This window comes from Eublepharis macularius, chromosome 6 (genome assembly GCF_028583425.1).
Source record: "Eublepharis macularius isolate TG4126 chromosome 6, MPM_Emac_v1.0, whole genome shotgun sequence".
In the NCBI taxonomy this organism is placed as follows: domain Eukaryota; kingdom Metazoa; phylum Chordata; class Lepidosauria; order Squamata; family Eublepharidae; genus Eublepharis; species Eublepharis macularius.
In genome coordinates, this window is record NC_072795.1 from 55,865,603 (window position 1) to 55,888,609 (window position 23,007).

The 23,007-nt window shown below is 44.4% G+C and overlaps 1 protein-coding gene across 3 annotated transcripts in view; it reads left to right on the forward strand.

Moving 5' to 3' along the window:
• The first annotated feature begins 2,984 nt into the window (after window positions 1-2,984).
• EPHB1 (EPH receptor B1) overlaps window positions 2,985-23,007 on the forward strand; it is a 421,589-nt gene continuing 401,566 nt past the window's right edge. For all 3 annotated transcript variants that reach the window (XM_054982436.1, XM_054982434.1, XM_054982435.1), the window contains exon 1: window positions 2,985-3,366. In XM_054982436.1, the coding sequence (XP_054838411.1) occupies window positions 3,294-3,366 (73 nt within the window). In that variant the 5' untranslated portion in view covers window positions 2,985-3,293. The remainder of the gene's footprint in view (window positions 3,367-23,007) is intronic.

Consider the following 23,007-nt stretch of genomic DNA (forward strand, 5'->3'; position numbering starts at 1 on the left):
AGACAACCTGCCACCAGAAACAATTTAAGGCTTCCATCACCAGCCTTGCCTTGCTCCAGCCTGAGCCAATATGCCTTCACCCCCGGGGGCCAGAGTTACGCGCCTTGCTTTGGCAGTCCTTGTAGGGCCAACTGTCATGACCTTCCACACACTGACCAGCTACACCTTGCCACATACCCTAATGCCAGCCTGTCTTGTTCAAGCACAGTCTAAGGCAACTTAAAATAGTGGCACATGGGAACATCTGGAGCTCCAAGTGGCACCCGGGGGAGGGGGGTGGGGAGCTTGCTTAAAAGACTGGATATAAAGAGGGAGGGGAAATTGAGCAGAAGGAAGTAGAATGAGGACAAATGGCCAGGGACTATTTTTAAGCAAGATTACCACCTTGAATAACAGCATCTTCGATTTGCTACTCAAAGCCATTCCCTCCATAAGAGAATCCACCCAAATGGGTTGTCTCTCCTGAAAGTGATGAGAAGTGACTAGAGGAATATTGGTATGGAAAAAAATAGTCCTCTGCACGTATTCAGACCAATTAAAGTGGAACCCTGAGAACTGTAATGAATTGGAAATAAGATATTTTACCCATACTTCGAAGCCCTCTGCAGATGTTACACTGGCATTCCATTCATATGATGCAGGAGCCCACCAGTCAGGCATTTGGGAAGGGTCTCTTAGTTGCCACATCATGTGACTAGGACAACATGTGAAGGACAGTTGTACCTTCATGGAAAATCCACACATCACTCAGCTCACATGGTATGGCAATCACATGTATCAGGTGCATCGGTGTAGGTGTGCTTCTGATGTACATGGCTGGTGGGCTCCCACATTTCATAAATAGAACACCAGGGTAATATCTGCAGATAATTTATCTTGTGAATGTGCAAATATACACACAAACTTTTTTTCCATCACAGGAGAGTCAATTTGCATAAAGCTAAAATCCAGAGAGGTGACTGCAATGTGAGGGCACATTATTTACATGCCCTGGAGAAGTTAACTGAGCTTGGTAAGGGTGGGAGTCAAGCTTTTACTGTTTGCTCCCTTTTATTTATGCATTTTGATTGAACAGAAAGCATCTAATGTCTCTCTATCACCATAAAACACATGTAGAGACATAAAATATCACCACACTGTACAGTAGTAACTGATTTAGTAGCACCCTTTCACCTCTTTTGGGAAGGGCATGAAAATCAAAGCACATAGTGCATACATTAATAAGGCGGCTTGGCTCTAATCCATGATATGTCATGCCTGCTTTCCCAATTCCCATCCAGTTATCCTCTGGAGAAAGGAAAATCCAGCTTGTTCCATATTTATGCAATATTTGTTGAGCTAGTCCATGTTATTCTCGTTGCAAAGCAACTGGGCATACATTTTTTCTCTATGTTAATGGCAATGATGACACAGACAGGACCATAAATTTCTGTTCAGTTCTACCTATGGAATGCAAGCAGCTTGGGCTTGAATGATCTTTTCCTGAAGGAAAATGCAGTTCAAGTCTGAACTTCCTAATTGTACTGTTTGACTGTGCCTGGGCAGAACCCGCAAAAGATGTACAAAACCTCTCTGAAGTTAGCCGGAAGGAAAAGATCGCCCGCAGTTAGACCTTAGGTGAAGTTGGTCTTGATTACAGAGAATGTGGATGCAGAGCCCTTCTTAGCACTGAAGCAAACAGCATCACCTGGAGAAGACTCATGGTGTCTCAGAGTCAGGCCTCTACACCCTGTTTGTAGGTCTTCCAGGTGGTTTGCCACTGCGTGAAGCAGGATGCTGGGTCAGACGGATCACTTGGATGTTCACATCCAAACCAACTTCACAGTGTGGTTGGTTTGCATTGAACTCCTGGGAAAAGGCATTCATTGCATGTTGTGCACCAAAGGGAAGAGAGTGAGAGTAGACTGAAAAGCTGCCGGGGACAGAGAGAAAAGGAGGGGAAAGCATGTGAGTTTCATTGTAAAGTGATGAGTTAAGACCATGGGCAAATGAGCTTAGGACTGGTGAAGCACTGAAATGCCTGTCTAAGGAACTGCTTGTTCTTACAGGTAAAGGGACTTTATTTAGGTACCAAGGTTACACTCTACAGTGGTGAAAAATAACCAGAGGGAAGAAAACAGGACAAGAAGGGTAGGAATTCTTTCAAGCCAACCCAAATCATTTTTAAAGCATAGCATTAAAATTCAACATGTGGTACGCTTTGATGTCATTTGGCATCTCTAGATATGCCACACAGTTCATTAGAATCAAATCTGTCATTTTGTGATTCTGCTCTATGAAAACGGTCTCTGTGAAGCCCAAATGCAATTAGAATCTTTTTTTTTTCTTCCAAAAGGGGCATTTGGTCCCAGGGGTTATTAGTGGGATTAAAATGGCCCCTAGCTAGGGAACAGCTTTGTCAGCAACAGAAGCAGCAGGTACAGGAAATCTCGGGACCCTTGGGACTAAGATTAGGCCTAGAAGACTGCCTGGTTAGTACTTAGTATGTAAATTCTGTTTTCATCATATACTGTTGCTATTTCCTTCTTATCGTCAAGAAAGGAGAAATCTTTGAGGCAGGCACAGGAGACCCCGGAAGACAGGGAAGCACGCTGTAAATAAAAAGCAGGCTGCAGATGAAGATAAAAATAGGTGGATTCTCGTTAGGAAAAACGGGCTGGTTCTGCGCACAATGACCTGAATTAATGCTATAGCCGTGGAAATACGAGGTGTGTGTTGTCAAGTGCCCACTAGGAGGCGCTCTTTCTCTTCCCTTCCGGGGTCCTTCCTCGCCCTCCTTCTCTCCCCGCGGTTTACAGCAAAAGTTTTTCTAAAACTAACAATACCAGTGAAAGGAAGTGGTCGCCGCTGATTGGACGGGGGATTTTTGTAGGTTTGATTCCTTGATTGGACAGGAGCTGCCGGGGGTGGGAAGAGTGTTGATGGTGTGCGGGGGGGGGGACCCTCTCGCTCCCCCTCCCTTCAGCCTCAGTGGCTGAATCTTGTTCTCACTGTACACTTTACTATCGCTTGCAATGTGACACTAAAATATATACTCTCACGCGCTCACACACACTCACATCACACCACACACGCACGCACGCACACAGCCACACGCACATACCTGCACACGCTGGCACACACACATGCACGCACGCACACACGGACCCACGCGGAAGACCGGGCAATCCAAAGTGGAGTTCCAAAGGAGAGCTATATGTGTATAGATACTGAACCGAGCGACGGGAAAGGAACTAACCCTGGTCCAAGTCGGAACTGTTTTTGGAAAACTCCTCCCCTGCTTCTCCCGCATCATGCTCGGGGCGCCCATGGCATTGGATTTTGTAGTGCTTTTCTGCCTGGCATCTGCAATTGCAGCGGTGGAAGGTAAAATGCGAACTGCGAGGCGGGGAGGGGGAAACTTTTGTCAACTGGCTCGTTCCGCTGTCGCTGCTTGGAAATGCGTGCCGGGGCCGTGCCTCTCTCTCGCCTTCCTCGGCTGGCGAGCAGAAGGGACGAGATGGGACAGGCGACCGGCTCCCCCGTTCGCCCTGCAGCCGCCCCTCGGGACGGGGCACGGCCGGAGGGGAAAGCCCTGCCTGGGCTGAGTCCAGGGGCGGCGCGAGCCTCCCGGCTCGGCTTTGCCGGCTCGGCCCGTCCCGGGCCCGTCCCGTCCTGCCATCCGAACGAACCTGGATGCCCCCGTTCGCTCGGCCCGGTCTGGCGTGTGCGTCCGTGCCTGATGGCAAGTAGCAGGAGCAGCCTCGCGGGGAAGCTGCCCTCGGGGACTGCTCGGCCAAGGGCAGGTTTTCCAAGGGGCGTCGGAAGGAGCCGGGAGAGCGAGGGCTGTTTCTCTGCCGGTCCCCGCCGCCCGGGGCCGTTTTCTCTTGCCCCGCAGGAGGGCAGAAGGATCTTGGCATTGCTTTTAGCACCGAAAGATTCCCCCTGCGCCTCCGCAGCCTCCCCCGAGACCCCATTTTCGCCTAATTCCGTCGCGCCCTCCGCAGCCGATCGCCATCCATCACTCGGCCAGACGGTCGCAGCCGCGCTGATTGTAGCAAATCTATCATTGTGATCTGCCGAAGGACCCCCCCCCCTTGGCCGCCGCTCCTCCTCCTCGCTGCTTGGCGGGGGCGCCGTATCTGCCGCCTCCTAACGCATCACGCCTTACATCTCAACAGGGGCTGCGAGGTTGTGGCCCCCATCCCCGCTCGCGATGATTCACGGCGGGGCAGCCACGCTCCCGAACCTCTCCCCCCCCCCCCCAGCACAAAGGAAAGCAGGATGGGGGACCCTCTCTCACCCGGGGTGGGCAAATAAGTTTGGGTCGCCGGTGAAGGGACTCCAGCGAGAGCTGCCCGTGGCAGGCGGCGCCTCCAAAGAGTCGAGCCTGGATCCACAGCAGGGAACGGGAGGGGGCAGACTTGGCGTGGCCGGGATGATGAACGGCAAAACGTGACTGTTTAGAAAAAAAGATGCTCGCCTGGGACTCGCGGGAACCGGCGACGCTGCCTGGCCGCTGCCTCAGCGCAGCACAGGGCGGCGGAACTTCGGGAAGCCCCAAGCGGATCCCGGCTTCTGAGCCCCCAGGAACCCAGTTAGGCTTCTAGGAACGCGGCAGAAAAAATCCCCTCCTCTTTTTGTTGAGGCCTGCGCGATTCCCCCCCCCCCCAATCGACAGCGTCCTTTCCCAAAGCCGGTCTTGACGTGTCGTCCCCCCCCCGCCCCCCAGCTGGCTGCCGTTGCAGGGGCTCCTTATTAAAATTTGCGAGATGACAGGCGGGCGGTCGCTGCCCATGGAAAGCAAAGGGGGCAGCCCTCCGGACAGGGCGGGATTCTTCACTGCTGGCGATTTGAAGGCGACAGGAGTCGAGGCTTCCCAAGACAACAGGCAGTCCTTAGCGGTTCCTTTCCGTACTTTGGCTCATTGAAAAGGAAACCTGGGACATTTTACGAAGGGGGGGGTGGGCTGACTGGCAGCCTTTAGAGAGAGTAGAGCCCAATTTGATGGACGGACAGGACATTAGCAGCTGGATTTGTGTAACCTCTCTCACTTTTTTATTGCTGTTTTGAATTGGGGGGGGGGGTCCCTGAGACAAAAAGCCTTGCTTAGGATACAATGCGGCTCCTTGTAGATAGATTGAAAGAGTCTGATTGATGTGGCTGGAGCACCATTGATTTATTCCGTCTCTGACTTGTCCAGGAGGAGGAGGAGGGGGGGGGGTGTTTAAAAAATACTCTTTGACTATGCAAGGTTTGGTTTTTTTAAAAAACGGATCAAGCTGCTTGCATGGGGAAAGCGCATAAAGGACCCACTGAGGGTAATATCAGAAACGGCCCTTTGTTTTTTTTTATTTTGCTCCTTTGTACCACCCGTTTTTTGTATTCCCTCCTTATGCATTGTGTACCAAATGCCTTCTGCACGGAGAAGTTTTTAAAAGGCAAGGGAAGCGCTCTGACTGCATATTCAAATCCATACAGCGGACTTGCTAATAGCTCAAATAGGTTAGGCGTTGTAAGAGGTCTTCCAGGAAGCTTCTTGAAAGTTGTGTTTTAAAAATGCAAGTGCTTTCAGCCAGAGATGGAAGGCGCTCGCCTTAATTTAGGCAGCGCTGGCTTTTCCCGGCACCTTCAAAGCACTTTGCTACAGGTGAAACTGACCACAGCCTCGGAGTCCTGCTGTCTGTAAATGACTGATGGCGAAGCAGAGATCCGAGCCAGCCTGGGTTTCCATCCTTCCAAATGTGAAGGATATTCCAACTCATCTCCCCCCTCCCGGCAACTTCCTCCCCATCTTCTTTTTGTTCTGGAAATCTCAGGAGCACAGTGTCAAGCTAATCCCACGGCAAACAGCTTTGCTTGCCCAGCTAATTCCTCAGTAACCACAGCAAAAAAGGGCCCCAAATGTTGGCAAAGCAAAAACTAACAATAGCTGGGAGTGGCAAGAGCTGGCCGGGCTGCCTGCTTGGCCGCACAATGCCTGCACCGTTGCTTGGGATTAGGCTGCTTGTAGGGTGATGGTGTGTTCGTTGGAATGCTGTTCTAAGGAGTCCAGGGGTGGGGGTGGGGGGGAGACAAGGGAAATCAGCAGCAGTCGATACGGTATTACATTGGCATGAGTTTGTGGTAGAAGAATGGCACTCAGTGCTAGTTAAGTTAGCAATAGGGCCTGATCCATCTGGGTTGTGGAAATTAGAGGAACATTCCCAGGAAGGACTCTGAACACCTCCCTGTTTTCTTTACAGATGGGGTGGGAAGGGAGGGAAGGAGGGATGGGGTGTGGTGAATGCGCAGCTGCTTTTTGTTTCTGCACCCATTGTTCATGATGCTGGGACAACTAGTGAAACTTGGAAGGAGACTGTTGTGACTTATGTCTGTTTTCGGCCTTTTTAGATCCCAAACTGGTTAAAAATAAACGAAAACCTTCAAGCCAGTCCTTATAAAATTCATGCACTAGGGCCATAGAATGTCACGCCTTTACATTTTTCTATAAATTACTGTGCATCTGATCCTCTTTTGCACATTCAGTGTAGATACGCTGTTTGTATTTGTTGTATACCCACAAACTGTATGTGTACTTATATATGCTGAGTTGTTCTTCCAGCCTGGATTTAGCATTAAAACCTGATTAAAAAATCAGAATGTTCAGACATGAATGTACACATGTATCATTATATGTGTGAAAAGCCCTTTGATGAGTGGCAATTGAATGTGTGATCTGACTCCACTGGAAAGCAATTACATATGTGGTGGGAATGCCTTGGGATTTATAAGCATTATTGGCCAAAAATATAATTGGATCTTTGCTGCCGCTGGATCCAGTACTGATGATACTTTTTCCAAGTACTAAGAAGGATTTAATCCTCCCCCCTCTTAATGGCAGCTAATTTCATGCAAGGTAGAAAATGGAATTTCAGATGAGACCCCTTATTGTAAATAAGGTATAGGAAAATGTGGGACCTCCTAACAGCAGGAAAAATTGCCCACCTGCTCAGCTAAATTCCTACTTACATTATTTTATGTGATTTTCCAAACAGTATTTTGGAATGATTTCTGAATCTATAAAATATAAAACTTCTTTTGTGACCGACTGATGATTTCATGGGACACCTTATTTTTGTCTTCTGTATATCCTGCGCTATAGTTGTTTGATATAATAATACCTTGGCAGTATTTTATTTAATTTGCTGTTCATTTCCTGTGTTTGTAAGTGTCATTTCATTGTATTATATTTGTACTAAAAAAGACCTCCAAAAATAAAACTTAGAAAAGAAAAATGTTTCAGATGTAAAGACTATGGAAGTTCTGTACGTAGTGGAATAGTTGTGGTGGTCCATTCACTCGTGCACAATGCTGCTTGATGTTGCAGTTCCTCAGTGATACATATTCATGTAGATCATGTTAGGTGGGTGTTCATCTGCAGAATCTTCAGAACCTGAAGAAGGGAGCTTTGACTCTTGAAAGCTCATACCTTGAAAATCTTGTTGGTTTCTAAGGTGCCACTGTACTCCAGTCCTGCTGAATCTTCATGCGTGAACTAGGCCACGGAAGAATTTTAGTAGGTTTAACACGCCTAAGGCACGGTATCCCTTACTTTGAGGGTATTATTGAGATTTCTTTCTTTCGATATTTGTATCCTGCTTCCTGAGGATCCTAAGTGACATACAAATGTATCCGCTCTCTTCCATTTTATCCTCAGAATTACAACCCTGTGAAGTAGATTGGGATGAGAGATAATGAGCAGTCCACAGTCATTCAGCAGGCTTCCATTGTAGAGGAAGGATTCACATCTGGGTTTCCTAGATCCTAGGCTGACATGGGGCATTTCTAAGTAGCCTGTTCCTCAGAAACCCATGCTATCATGCCACATAGGCTGCCGTTACTGTGCGGACTTGCAGGCTATCATGTGCTTGTGCTGAATTCTACCAAGATCAAAACGGTTAGACACTTTAAGGCTGTGCTCTCAACTATTAGGAGTCTGTTTGTTTACAGAACACAGTGTCATCAGTGTAGTTAATACTCAGCATAGCCCACTAATTAAATAATTAAATCCACACATTAGGGCCATGTAGAGACAAGGGAGATTTTTCTACAAAACGGGGGGGGAATTCCCAGGTTTACAGAAAAACACAGTTATAAAAGATGGAGTGGGGTTTAACTCCCCCCAAACAGAGGAGCATTGCCTGTGCTTGTGTTGGCTCACTGTGAGAAAGGGAGCCACTGCCACCACACGAACAAGATAGGCTGGGGCAGTAGTGCTGCAGGTGGGTGGGAGAATGGGGAGACCAGAAACCTCCGCTGCCCCTCGATGCCATTGCTCCCCACAGAGCACTGGAAAGGGGGGTAGGTGGGCAGACAGAGTGACGAGGGGAGGCAGTTGGTTAGACAGAGTGGCAGGAGGGGATGGTTGGATAGATGAGTGGGCTGAGCTTCAAGGGACCAAGCTGGAGAGCAGGCAGAGTGGCAGGGAGGTACAGTAGCTGGGAGAGGGATGGGAGATGGGAGCAGGTGGGTCATCTGTCGGAGCAACAAGGTGGATGGCAGGAAGGCAGAGAGGGAGGGAGGGAGAGAGGGCAGGCAAGATTCTGCCTCCTACTGTGAATTTCTCATGAGCCCCTGCGGGGTGGAGGAGTGGAAGTCCAGCGATAGACAGGTGAATAAGTGGGGTGGGGGGGAAATGGGATCCCCACCCTCCAGTCTCATGGACCCCTGCTTGTAGTGTTCTAAATGCAGCGTAATTCCCTCAGCATACATTATTCTGGATAAATGAAGGCTGATCTGAAAATGTGTGAGTGTGGTATACTGGTTTGAGTGTTGGACTAAGAACAGAGAGACAAAGGTTCAAATCCCCATTCAGCCATGACACTGACTGAGTGACCTTGGGACAGTTACTTTCTCACTCTGTCTCAGCTTCACCTACCTCATAGGATTGTGGTGATAGCAAAATAGAGGAGGGATACTCTCAGAGTTCCTTGAAGGAAAGGCAGGATTAAAATTTTAATTGGTTGAGTTGGTTTTGTACTGCATATTTTGTTTCGTTGGGAGATTCTAGACAAATTTTAATCCCCTTTCAATAGGATACTGGTCACTTGTTGGAATATCTGGTGCCCAGGACAGGTCTGTAAAGTGGGCAAATTAGAAACCAGCCCAATTCCAGATAGTGGGTTTTCCTCTCTCATTTTATTTTAACTTGTTTTATTGAGTCAGCTAATGATAATCTGTATTTCTGTGTAATTTAGTTGCATCATTTAGAGAAAGGCCATAAAAGTTTGACTTACTTCTTGGGAAACAAGGAGGGCTTCAAGCACGTCTTGAAAGTTTGTTATCTAACACAATTTTATCCCACTTGAAAAACATGTTGAAAATGCAAACTTTAGGCAAGATGGAGAACACTCAGCATGATATACGAAAGTACCTATTATATCTTTTTATACATTTCAGACTGGCTAACTAACTGCTGTCCAAAACAGAGGCACAGCCTTCTAAACCCTTTGACTTCAATGGACTTAGAATTGAATAACTTTGTCTAGGATTGTATATTTGTTGCTAGGTATCTTGTGCATTTGATATGTATGCCCATATTCTAGGGATATAGAGCAGTTGCTCCTTTGTGAACCACTGAGATGACCACTTCTGAATGGAGGTTTGTTTGGAATTTAAACAAACAAACAAACCCAGCTCTGATGTATTTATACATAGAAAGCCAGGGATGAAAGAAAAATAAAGATCCCCTCATATAAACATGCTTTGAAGTACTGATTCCTAGGTACTTGCTCAGAAGTCACTGAAGAAATTCAGGAGCCTTGTCACAGGGTTGGAGTTCCTACAGTACGAACAGTGCAGTCCTGTGCACATTTATTTGGGAATAAGCCTCAGTGAACACAATGGGGATTACTGCTTTGTTAGCACGTATAGATTGTGCCCTTGCCCTTATAAGTGTAGTGGTGTTAAGAGAAGGCCGGACTTTCGAATCAAAGAACTAGTCCAAGCAAAGTTTGAAATCCAGTTGTTCCCTTAAGCTTGAGTTGTGAAGAGCATCATCTGTCTTGGTGGTGCAGGACCAGTGACAGAAATGCACACGTCCATCAGTGCAATCAGCTGAAATGTTGTAGGATTTTGTGGTTATGATGTTTTTTGTGTTGTTTTTGCACTTTGTTCAGCTTTTCTTTGATTTTCCCCTTTATCCTTTCTGAAATGCATTTGTTAATTGCCGTGGTCTTCATTATGCCAGTTTAATTCAGGTTAATGAGCCCTTACTAAAACAAATAGCCCTATTGACTTCAGAGGTGCTAGTTTCGTCAATTAGCGCTCATCAAAGTGAGGAAGGGTTTTGCATGCTCCTCCTAAGAAAATGGGAGCTCATTTACATGCACGGAGCCCACATGCCTCTTTAAATGCCTTTGAAAGTCAGTATTACTTAAAGAACCTGAATTTGTGCCCTATGTGCACTGCTTAATATGATTATGTATGTGTACAAAATGCCCAACAGGCATTATTTTGTTTCTGGCGTTATTAGTTATGTCTGCAGCATTAAAGGGATGTATATTTAATATTTATTTTCTCCCCTTGTGGGAATGATGTGGCTTACATCATTCTCCTGTCCTCTGTTTCATCCCCACAATAACCTTGCGAGGTAGGTGTGGCTAAGAGGGTGTGCCTGGCCCAAGGTCACCCAGCAATCTTCTGTGGCAAAGGATTCAAACCAGATCCTAGTCTGACACGCTGTGTCTAGTCTGACACTGTTGGAATGCATTGTATCTTCCTAAAAGAAAAAGGGAAAAAACAACTTTGGATGCAACCTTTCAGAGGCAGGATAAAAATGTGTGTCTATATGTAAGTGGGGTTCTTTAAAAAAAAACCAGAGTTCTAAACTTTTTAAACATTTTAATTATAGTGTCTCTTTTGAAAGATCTGAGTTTAATAGAAGATGTAAAAATACATTACTCTTAAACTGAAACCATTTCCCCTTATCTGACAAGTTGTTAAAGCTTATTTTTTGTATAAAAGAATAAACCTGGGGAAATAACTGACTTCTGATATCCAGTGATCATTAAAAATATAATATAGTCAATCATGTCCTGAATCTATTACTGTTACTACCTCACAGGGTTGTTGTGAGGATAAAGTAAATGGGAGGAGAATAATGCAAGTCACTTTGAGTCCCTATTGGGAGAGTGGGGGCATATCACTTTAGTGCATAAAAAAATAAATGTCACAACTGGTCGTAGGATGTTGGAGGCTAGATCCTGTATCTCAACAGAAACATCCACTAACCTTACCTGACTGATCTTGTATGTCTATCTTATGGCCTTTCATGGCTTCACTTGTCAAGTTTTGAATATTCGTTTATTTAAATATTTCCACCCTGCTTTTCTTCCCACTGGGGGCCCAAAGTGGCTTACAAAAAAACTGCACATGCAATTGGTCAAACAAAGAAGAACCAACAAAAAAGAATATTCAGTATATTTTCCGGGCTGGTCTGGTATCTGTCTGGGTTGGCTAACTGTAGACCGCAGGGTGTGAGGCAGGGGCATTTTTGACTCTGCTAACATTTAAGACCATACTAACATTCATGACTCTGCTAACAAATGGAAAAGATGTTTACTTTTGGTATGTTCTGCTCAGTAACTACTATTTATGAAAAACTCTCTCTCTCTCTCTCTCTCTCTCTCTCTCTCTCTCTCTCTCTCTTTGTGTGTGTGTGTGTGTGTGTGTGTGTGTGTGTGTGTGTGTGTGTGAGAGAGAGAGAGAGAGAGAGAGAGAGAGAGAGAGAGAGAGAGAGAGAGAGAGAGGTGTCTTCAGGTCGTAGCTGAGTTATGACGACCCCTGCTGGGGTTTTCAAGGCAAGAGACTAACAGAGGTGGTTTGCTGTTGACTGCCTCTGCATAGTCACCCTGGACTTCCTTGGTGGTCTCCCATCCAAGTAGTAACCAAGGCTGATCCTACTTACCTTCCAAGATCAGATGAGAGTGGGCTGGCCTGGGCCATCCAGGTCAGAGCACTAAAAATTGTAGTCACATAGTATTCACGTTTAAGTGACCTTGCTTAGTGTCCCTGTGTGTGTACGGAAAGACCCAAAGAAAACCCATTTTCATACATGCAGTAACACACACTGAGGTCTAAATGGGCATAGTTCTGTAGTGTAAAAGGTCAAGTGCAATCCTAGGCAAGTTCTGAGAAGCAAGTTCCATTATGCTCAGTTGAGCTTACTTCCAGGTGCATAGGATTGCCGCCATAAGTACAGCATGATCAAATATGTTCCTAGACAATGCAGAAGCTCTCTTTATCAACACACTAATATGTTTTAATTGTTACAGCAATCAATAAATATTCATGCTTATTCAGGAAATGTAACTTGTGACATGTAATGGGATTTAAATTAATGATTTAAAGTGGCATTTTTGAGCGGTGAAAAATCACTTTTTTAAAAATTGCCTTGATTTAAATCAATTTGCTGTGTTGCTATACAGACTGCAATAATTCCAGTGTGGTTGTGTGGGAGTCCGCTGGTGGGTCATGACCCTTGATCACACAGAGAGTGTGAGGCTGCGTGAGCCAATCCAAGCTCTTTTAGAGCTACAGATGACAGCCAGGTTGTTGCTGATTATGATTCTATAGATATGAAGCCTATGACAGGGCGGGAAAATCTTTCCCCTTCACAGCATCTCCAGAGGATCTTCTCATCTCCCTCTTCCAGTGCCAGGCTGAGTTCAAAAATAGTGCAGAACCAAAGGTTTTATTTTATCTGAGCTCAGATGATCGTTCAAACCCTGGTTTGCTTGATAAATGTTGGTTCAGCTGCTTTTGCTCTTTCCCTTGCTTCCGCTGCAGAGACTCAGATCATATCCCAGCCTTTATTGTGGCAAGAAAGACCTTGCAGTGTAGCTCTTGCTTCATGACAAGATTGGGAAGGTATAAGGGATGGGAAATCTCAAGAGCATTGTCTCCATCACACCCCAAAAGTTCTCTCAGGAGATCTCTGTGTTGCAGCACTCATTACTGAAGGATGGGATGGGCATTCATAGTATTTCTGGGGTGCCTCTGTTTTATAAAGATATCAGAGACCATTGGTTAGAAACCCGCTTTTCTGAGAAGTGATAGAAGGCAAAGTGCTCTCTATTGCAGCTTGAACCTTCCATTCTTCTCAGCTCCTCCATACCTCTTCTTTCTACCATTGAGGGGAAGATAAAGGTGAGTGGTAGTTCTGCATGGCTTTCCCCCCCACTCCCCCCATACCATTTTGCTTTCCTTTCTCCTCCTCTCCAAGAACTTGGGTTTGCCATGCATGTGGCAATTAGTAAAACAAGAAGACCAGGTTCAGCCCAGGGGTCAGGAGTTGCCCAGCTATAGTGTTGGAAAGGGTTGAGTGGGTCATTTCCAACCCACTTCCCTAATGTATCCCTAATGCATAAAGTATCCTACCTCCCCAACATGTTTCCAGCATTTCTTTGAAAACCTCCAGCAGTGGAGACTTCACAGCTGCCCAGGATGTCGCATTCCATTCCTATATGGCTCTCATGGAGCAGTTGAAATTGAACTACACAGGTAGCAGAAGGCAGTGTCACGCACTTGGCCACTGGGATTTGCAAAGGATTTTCAGAATTTTCGGGATGTTGTCTTCCCAGGCTTTTGTCAAGCAGCTCTGGGGAAAAAGGAAGGGGTTACGGGCAGATGGATGAATCTTCAGTAGCATCTGGGCTGTTTCTTTATAGCCAGAAGAAACAGTGCAGCAGCTCAGTTTGAGTGGAGTCGTCAGACTCGCTTGGCTGCCATTGATTTCTGATAAAATTAGGTTTCCAAATGGTATTTCTGTAGAGTTAAAGGCATTTAAGCTTATAGCAAGATTCTGTGTTCCTGTGAACATTAGTGCAGCGTTTCTTAAACTTTTGATAGCTGAGGAACATTTTTTTCTGGATTAGAAATGAAGAATCCTTCCCTCTTATCCCCCCCTCCCTTGCCCATATTTTCTTGGATCAATTCCCAGAACAGTGCTCCTCGCAAGTGTGTGATAGCCCAGTTACTACTGCTTTCCAGCATCCCGCCCTTTCCTTTGGCCGGTCTGCTGGGCCTCAAGGATGGGACAAGGCAGTAGCACTGCCGTATCTCAACAGTGATGTTGTGAATGTCTTAGACTGTCATTGGCCATTATGGTGGGATTGTTACCCCAATAAGGTTTGGTGACTTATCCATCCCCTTAATTCAAATAATACATCCACCAAGTGAGCTAAAGCACTCTCATCTGATTTAATAAAAACATGTGGATGCCTATTAGCTAATTACAAATTTAGTAGCTAATTCCCAAACAATCAATAGGAGTCCACATTCTTGCCACATCAAGGGGGCAGTCTTGGGTGCTAAAGCGCCGATCGGGATGCTCAGTCTCAATTCAGAGTCTTGGGTATAAGCATAACCTTTCTTCCAGGCTTTAAAGTGGAGAGTTCAAAGATGGAAAGAGTTCTGAGTCTTATGTACTATGATTACTTATGAACTGGTGACACCACAATTGGGAAGTTCTGTTGACAGTTCTTCAACTCTCCCCCTTAACATACCAAATTACTGATTAAAGCATTTTGGTTTCACCAGTATTGTTCACTAGCAGTGTTACTTATCAAGCAATATCTTGCAAGTGTGTGATGGCCCAGTTAATACAAGAGACCTTAGCTAGCAAAGCATCCTGTCTGCTGCTGATCCCAAACAAGTTGCACATGTGAACCAAGTACTGGAGACTGGGGAATGATCTGAGACCAGAAGCTAGCTGCTTGAGCACAGCATGTTTTCATGTTCTGATTGGACTGGACAGTTTTGTTCTATCTGGGACATGAGTAAATGGTTGGGAAACATTTTCCATCGGGGTTTTGATGCCTAAGATAGATCAGGTTCCCCTTTTCTGTAAGAGGCTGCTGCCTTTTGTTTCAGGCTAATGGTTAACAGAAGCAAGAGCAGAGCAAAATGGATTCTGAATCCTGTGTTAACTACTGTGCATTTTTAAATTTTCCCCGTTGCTGAGAAGCAAAGGTATTACTGCATGGGTTACATGGTTACTTGCTCAGATCCTTGGGAATGATTGACATGCATAATTTGAGGACAGGGATATCCCTTCTGTCAAACAGAACAGGGAGGCTCTGGTTGATGTTCTCCTGAAAAAACAGAAATGGGTTTTCTGGTATGTCATCTAGACAGCTTGGAGTATGTGTGGGAAAGTTTTCCGTGTCATACTGGAAGGTGGAGTCTTAAAATAACTCTCCTAGTCCAGTCTAAGTGCAATGGCCACACCACAAGTCCTCCTGCTTTTCTCTGGACTCTGGTTGTAGCTTTGTAAGTGCTCAACTTTTGGACAGAAAGTATTTTAAAAGAAGCAAATAACAAACTGATGCCAAATAGAGAATATATTCTAATGAAAAATATCTCAGCCACAGTGAATTTTGATATTAGCCCTGTGGTAGTGGTTAAAGTGTTAAGCTAGGCTCTGGAAGATCCAAGTTCAAATCCTCACTCCGTCACAGAAGCTTGCTGCAGGTCCTTAGACCAGTCATATTTCTTAGCCTAACCTAACTCACAGGGTTGCTGTAAGAGTAAAATGGAGAAGACACTGATGTTTGCAACCCTGAGCTTCTCAGAGGAAGTATAAGATAAAATGTAAAAAATAATTCATTGAACTGGGTACAGTCAATGAAATGAAAGATGAGTGGGATGGCATTTACTGACCCATCCTTTGGCTACCATTAATTGATCTTCCTTGTGTTCAGACCTCATGTGCATGGGCATAGCCTACATGTGGTAGCTTGTATTTGTAGAAGCTCTGAGCACAAGGTCCAGTAAACATGTGGAGGTTTGGACAGGGCTTGCTGTTTAAATCCTGCTGCCCCTTCACATGCTGATTGTACCTGGTCTAAGTATGAGTGAACAGGGCTAATAAGTCTCCTTAAGGAAGCAATAATTTTGGTGCCCTCCTATTCCAATGAAGTGCTCTTCCCTCAATTAAAAAAAAGAGAGAGAGAACTTCTTTTGAGAACTGGAACTCTGGGAAACTATGCAGACAATTCAGTGGCCCTTTGAGTTCCTGGGCCTTTATAAATTCTTCAGTCTTCCAAATAGAGGAAGATTCCTCAATGAGGTAGTCTCACAGGTGAAAGGTGGCTGCTAAGACTGGTGGTGCAGAGGAAAACTTTCTGTTGCATTGTGATTCAAAAAAGCCCCCCACTCCACCCTGCATAGTTCCTTACTACCTTCACTATCAAAGATGAAAGACAGCCTTGAGATTTCAAACAAAGTTTGGATGCAGTATCTGAGAAAGAGACAGAACACATGAGCTGTAGTTTCCAGGTTGATTTAGGAAACCCACCCCTTTCTGGCTGATCTGCCTGCTGGGTGGGGTTAGCCCTGCTTTCAGCAGCAATAGTATGGTGGCTAGGGACAGCCACAGGGGGCAGATAGTGGGAGATCTCCTGGTCTTGATCCCTGTTCCCTACTGCTGTTTACAGGATATCAGGGGAAAATGAGGGGAGCGGTGTGGAGAATTTGGCATTGTGCTGATGCATGATATCACTTCCAGTGCAAAAACAGAAATAGAGTTACTGCATCAGCATGGTGCTCTAGGATTCCTTCCAGAATTTATAGTTTAACCATAGAGTTTTGGGTGAATCCTTGAGCATCACCCCAACACAATGGCATCACTTCTGGTTTTATGCCAGAAGTGGTCTACATTGGCACAATGCTGAATCCCTTGTACTCGTCCCCAGTTTCTTCCAGCAGCGTGCCAACGAGAACTTGCAAACCTATCCAGCCATGATTGGTGATGCATTCTGTAAACGTGGTGTAGTACAAAGCCACTATTGATGCTATGTCTGTGGACAGTCAACCCCATAAATCACTTAAGCTGTGGAGTCAAGTTCTTTAGTGGGATTAAAATGGTTTAAGGCCAAATACTCCAGGTTTAGCTCCTTTCAGAATTTATCATGGACTGCCTTTCTCAGTATTTATTATTGTACTTTAAAAAAAACTCCTAATTCAAAAGCAGTTCTACTGAACATACTTAGTTGCTTTAACAACTTCTCTTTGCGGAGCATGCTACAATTCTTCATGCTCCATGTGAAAGAGTCGTGCCTCCATTCTCTCTTCACCTGCTGGCTCTTTGTCTAGGATCCAGAGTCATACGGCTTCTAAATTAGTTCCAAGTACATCTTTGTGCCTCCCTGCACTGTGCACTCTGTTTGGATCTTGACAACTTTAGTCATAACTTCCCCAAACTTGACAAAGAAGAATGTTATTATTTCTAGTCTATTGAGGAAATTACACTGATCATAAAGTAATATCTGGGGAGATATTTCCAACTGAAAGGGAAATTTTGGATGAAATATATCTGAAGTGTGGTAGAGCAATTTATTCCATCTGATTTGATTTGAAGTGAAAGTGAGTGCCTCCCTCCTAGGTCCTATAAAGAAAACACCTTTTATGACACTTACTTAATTCTTTTAAATCTTCCCAGAGTCACTTAGGATATTTTCTCACTTGCTCAATAAAGGATGTAGGAAGCTGTTTTCCAGGAGACTCTTAGGAATGCTTTGTGCATTCATTTTGTGTTAACTTTGATTCCAAGAGGTGTTCGTTCCCACCTCAGCAGGCTTCTGAGCGCATTGCCCTACTTGCAGCATTGATCCATCTTATCCATGAATTATCTGAGAACTTGAAAACTTGGCTTTTCAATATATGACATTATAGACTGCATTTAAAGAATGAGAGCATGTTTTTAGAACAGGGAAATTTCTGCTTTAAAAAGGAGGCATGCAGGCTGGCTTGGAAGCATTCCAAACTCTACCCACCTGACTTACTCGGCTTTGCCCACCCACTATTTCCCCTCTCATTTTCATTGTTATTGTGCCTAAATTATGCAGAAAACACACACCTGTTAGCTACTAAGGTTGTGAACCATGGCAACATGCTGAAAGGAGACAAGAGGTAACTTAAGGAAGTACTGATTTAAGGAAGGTGTTCATTATAAGTAAGCAAAAGTTTTGAATCATAAAAATGTTCTTATTCTGCTAACCATTCATAGATAACATAAGTGTACATAAGCACATGTTCTTGGAAGCTAAATTCTGCTGTCTATGGGCAAAAATTCTCGACTTTCCTATTAATTTCTCTCAAGTATTCCATAGAAATGTAGCAGTCGCACTGAGTGAGGAATTCTGGCTATGGGTTTGGTTTGACTCTGGTTTCCAGTTTTGCTTTGGATAGCAAGCACCTATCATAGTTCTCTACTTTCAACACAAGGGAAAATTATGGTTTGCCAGAACCATAAAGTCAGAGAGGGAATCAGCGCATATGAGGGAGAAGAGGGAGAAAGAGAGGAGAATGTATGAGTCTAAATTCAGAACCTGGTTAAGTTGAAATCATCTGTTAACTATTTATCACAGAAGACTGAATGCAGTAAATCTTTCACCAGAAAATGTGTCTTCCAGCCCTCAGATCATTCTTGCACCCCTTCTTCTCAACCTTGAATGTTTCTACTTGTTTTACAAAATATGGATTTCTGTTTTTATGGGAGAGAGGCTAACAAAATGCTGCGTTCTGTGATCAGATTTTTTTTTAAAACCAAGAGGCTGTTATGAGTGAGGGGGAATGCTAAATGGTTGTGACTGGAAATGCTTAAACATGTTTCCAATGCATACCACTATAGCTCCTTGCCATCTTCTGCTTCAGGTCTCATTTTGAAACTTTTCTAAGAAAAGCTGGGCATTGGTGATCTCACCAAGCATCATAAATGTGTTGGAACATCCCCCAAAGTGGTTGCCATACTGGCAAAGTCAGCTTGAGATAGTCTTATTGGAATAATGCAATGTGAATCAGCCCCCCAACTGAGCAATTTTTGAAGATCTGCAATAGTGCAAATCTAAATCATAGAGCCTTCCTAGTAGCTGCAGAACAGTTACAGCCCACCATGTTACTTTTTGAGCTACTCCCAACTTTAAGGGAGCAATAGCTTCTAAATGGAGTTAGAATAGCGCTGTATTTCTCTTTCTAGGGATCAGGACAAAGCACGGTAGGGAGACTGGTGGAGGAATGGGCTTTCCTTTAGTAGTGCCTGGCTATTTTATCTGGTGAGGTGAACTGAAAGAGTGGACAGGTAGGGGGGAAGGGGGAGCAGATACAATTTGCTTCTTGGCTAGGTGGCATGAGGACAGTGGGCAAATGCACATGCCCTTGGTGTGTCCCGGCGTTGTGCTAAATGTTTGCTAAACACCTGGAAGTATAGCGTATTTCTAGTGTAATTTCAGAAATCGCACTAGAAAGACGCTATACTTCCAGGTGTTTAATGAACATTTAGCGCAACGCTGGGATGCTCCGAGGGTGTGTGGATTTGCTCAGTTACTGCTAGATACAGGTAAGTAAGCAAGTGAAAAATAGCACCCCCCCCAAGACAGAATACTCCCACATAGGAAAAAGTGAGCAGACCACCAGTAGATTGTCACATACGACTGTTGTATGTATTTCTACCCTGCTATGCATACACAGAATAAAATGGCATACAGCTGATCATCATATGTGACAATCTACAAAAGGCTTGCCTACTATCAATGTGAAAGAGCTATTTGTGTAGGAACTATGTTATGTTTGAGCTGGCCACTAAACTCTGTATGTTATGTATATAATGGGACCTGGTTAACCAACAAATTACTTTTAAGTTAACTAGAACACCCCAAGATTACATTTTTGTCAGTGAAGGCATTTTTCCAGCCACATTTAAAAACGTTTATCTTGCTCTGCTCTAGAGGTTTAAATTGTAAAAAGGTGGCAAAGATATTTTTATGAGGTTTCTTATTCAATTACCATCAAACATTATTTGTTTTTTTTTTAAGTGAAGTCCAAGTCTGGACATCATCAGAGTTCAGTGAATCAAAGGAGACTGTAACATAAAATGTTCATGCAACATCTTTGGGAGTGAGTGTAGTAGCTTCTACCATAAATAATTATAGTCCTCCCCCCTGCCTAAAATGAAGGGCAAGAGCTATAAAAAAGCCTCCACTCTTCCAGATGTTGAACACCTCTTGAAACTGTTCCTCCCCATATTTCTTGTAAACTTTAGAGGCTCTTGAAGGTTCTAATTTCACACATGTTTCTCAGCATTTAATCCCTGCATAGAAATGTGAATGCTGGGTTAAGAGGTGGGCAGGGTTGGATGGAGGAAAAAAAGCATTTTTTCCCAGTTTTTTCCCCACGACCTGTCCCCTATGTTTTTCCATAGGAAAAATGGAAATGAAAAACTTTCTTAAAGACATTTACAAAATGTGTAGTATGAAGCTTTTTATATCTTCAGTTTTAGAGAAGGATAAATCTGGTGTCAAGCAATAATTTCAACATATATGTGTTATTTACATGTGACTAATTTTGTCCCCAGTTAACATGGTGTAATCTGTATGGTGATATAATACACTACTGAAAAGTCCAGTCCAGTGTTTTTAAAGTGTAAGCCAGTATCCAAATATGCTGTGAATTCTCTTGAGACTGTATGAGACTGTTTCTCTCCAAATCTCATACTTTGTTTTGCTTACAGCAACAAAATTTGTGTTTGTTTTCAACTTCTGTTTTCTATCTCTTTCAGATGACAGAATCTAGTATACATGAGCAAAGGTAGCATACGGTGCAGCAGGTGGCAGTTCTCTTTCTCTCTCACATATCGGGCATATTCACATTTTTGCTTGTAGAAACAGTACAATCCTAAACAGAATTATTAAGTCCACTGACTTCAGTGGGCTTTGAAGGGTACAACTATTATTAGGATGCGCTGTAAAGCATTTTACGTTTTATAAATATCCTAAATGGCAAATTTCATTGGCTAACTCCATCTGAAATGATACTTTTAGGTTCTTAAAGTATTTTAAGGTTGATAACAAAGTAACTGTTGCTTATATTTCAATTTTCCCCAGTTCTCCCCCCCATTTTCAAATCCCTAGGAATTTTACATAAGTACCCCTGCGCTATCTCCTAGCTCTTGGTTCAAGCTCTTCTGCTTTTGCCTTGCTAATATAAATGGGACTAGTGCCTCTGAATCAGTGGTCGCCAGCTTCTGTTTAGCAAGTTGAAAAAATTTTGGAGTAAACCCAAGGAGATCTCAAATTGCAAATTCTAGGTGATGCATCCAGTGCTGTGGGAAATAGCACTGCTGGCATATCAAACAATTCCCTATCTAAAAAAACGTTTGCACTGCTATTGTATCTCAAGCCTAGGCTATTTATATTGTTTCCATTTCCAGCCTAACATCCTTGAATATTGGAAGGGGGAGGGAGAATTCCATGCACTGGAATGCAGTGAGTGTGATAACCGTTTTATTTCAGGGTGTAGGGAAGAAAGGAGGACAAAGCAGGCGAGGTGATTTTACCTGGTACTTGAGCATGTGGGACAAAGGTGCACTCCAATGTGACGGTGCTGTTCTGTATGGGGGAACAATGCAAAGAAGGTTCCTTTCTAGGCTACAGATGACCCTGATGACTCATGCTGTTCAATGTTATTAAACATTGCAAAGGCTGAAGAGAGGGTTTTTGTCCTGACATTCAGAAAACAAGACTCAGTCTGATGCAGGGGTGACCTTGATGCAGCCATCCCTGAAAGACTGGCAAATGCAAATGCAGATATTTGTTCTCTCAGTGTTGCCGTGCACAGCTGACAGGGCTAGCTGATGCCAGCTCAAGTGCAGATGTGCATTGTTCAGGCTGCCCCCACACCCGGCAAGTGCCAGATTGTGGGTGTTGTTATTCCTCCTTACCCAATAAATTCCACTAGGGACTTGGCCAGTGATTGAGCTCTTGAAGGTGACTATCTAATTGAAATGCTGACTTGAGCCAGCACTCTTGGACACTTTGCGTGAGCACATTAAGGATTACAGGAAGTATAATTGCTCTACGATCCCTCTTGCAAGATTGTTGGGAGCAACTTGACCTCACCTCTTTCTGGTCTCTGTCACTGTAACCTGCTCAAACTGCCAAGAGACTTGAAATGGCTTAGCGCAACGACATGGAAGAAAAGGGCAGATGCTGTGAGAACAGTAGAATCTGTCAGTAGCTTGCCTGGGTCAAGAACCTTGGGACTTGCCTCAGCCAATAATTAATTTCGGTGTTCATGTGATGAAACAAAAGGGTGAATTGAGCTGAAAGGAAGGTACACAGCCCTTGAGTTATTCTTCTTTTATCCCAGAAGTGATCGCTTATCCCAAGTGATCAGGCAAATAACAACAGTGTTGATCCCTCAAGTGAATGGGACTCAATTCCTTAGACAAATATCCTCTGAAGGAAATGTGGCCAAAAGCACCTGGAGTTCATGTAATCAGACGCTGTCTAAGCGTGGCAAACCTGGGATAACCGCTTAGGGATAATGGGTAAGAAATGGGAAAATCCTTCACTATGTTTGAAGGTGTCATCTCACCTTCAAGAGTCCCTTCACCCTCTGTACACAGTGTGCATGTATTGCACAATGCCTGTTCTCTGGACTCTTCAAAAACCTGCACATCTAGAGAGACCCTAAGCTAAGAACTCACTGGTGTATTAAGCAAACCATTATTCTCTCAGCCTCACTTCAAGCTGTTGATACATATAGGGACAATGTACTGATGGGGAGAGAAGGAGCAGGGTTGAAGAAGAGTTGTTAGCACCCTGTTAGCCCCCCCCCCCCCGGCAGCAATTCTGTTGGGTATCTGTTCTTGTAATAGAGGTTGGAGGGCAAAATTAATTCTTATGACTTCATGAAGCATTTCTTAAACCTGGAAAAGAGGAAAGGTTAGGTTTGTTAGACACACTGCACGTGTGCAAGGCCCTCATCCTGTTATATGACTGGGAAGCTCAAAGAACTGAGCAGCTGTCATGGCTGCACACTTGGGAAGGCCCTTCTACCTTCTTAAACCTGATGATGGCTGAGAGCCAGTTGGGAAACAGTGTGGTCCAGTATGCTGTCAGACATTTTCAGTATGCTTTCAGTATGCCAGTGGCTGCTGACTGGGAGCAGGCTGCACGGGCGGCTGCATGGGAGAGCTGGGAGGCT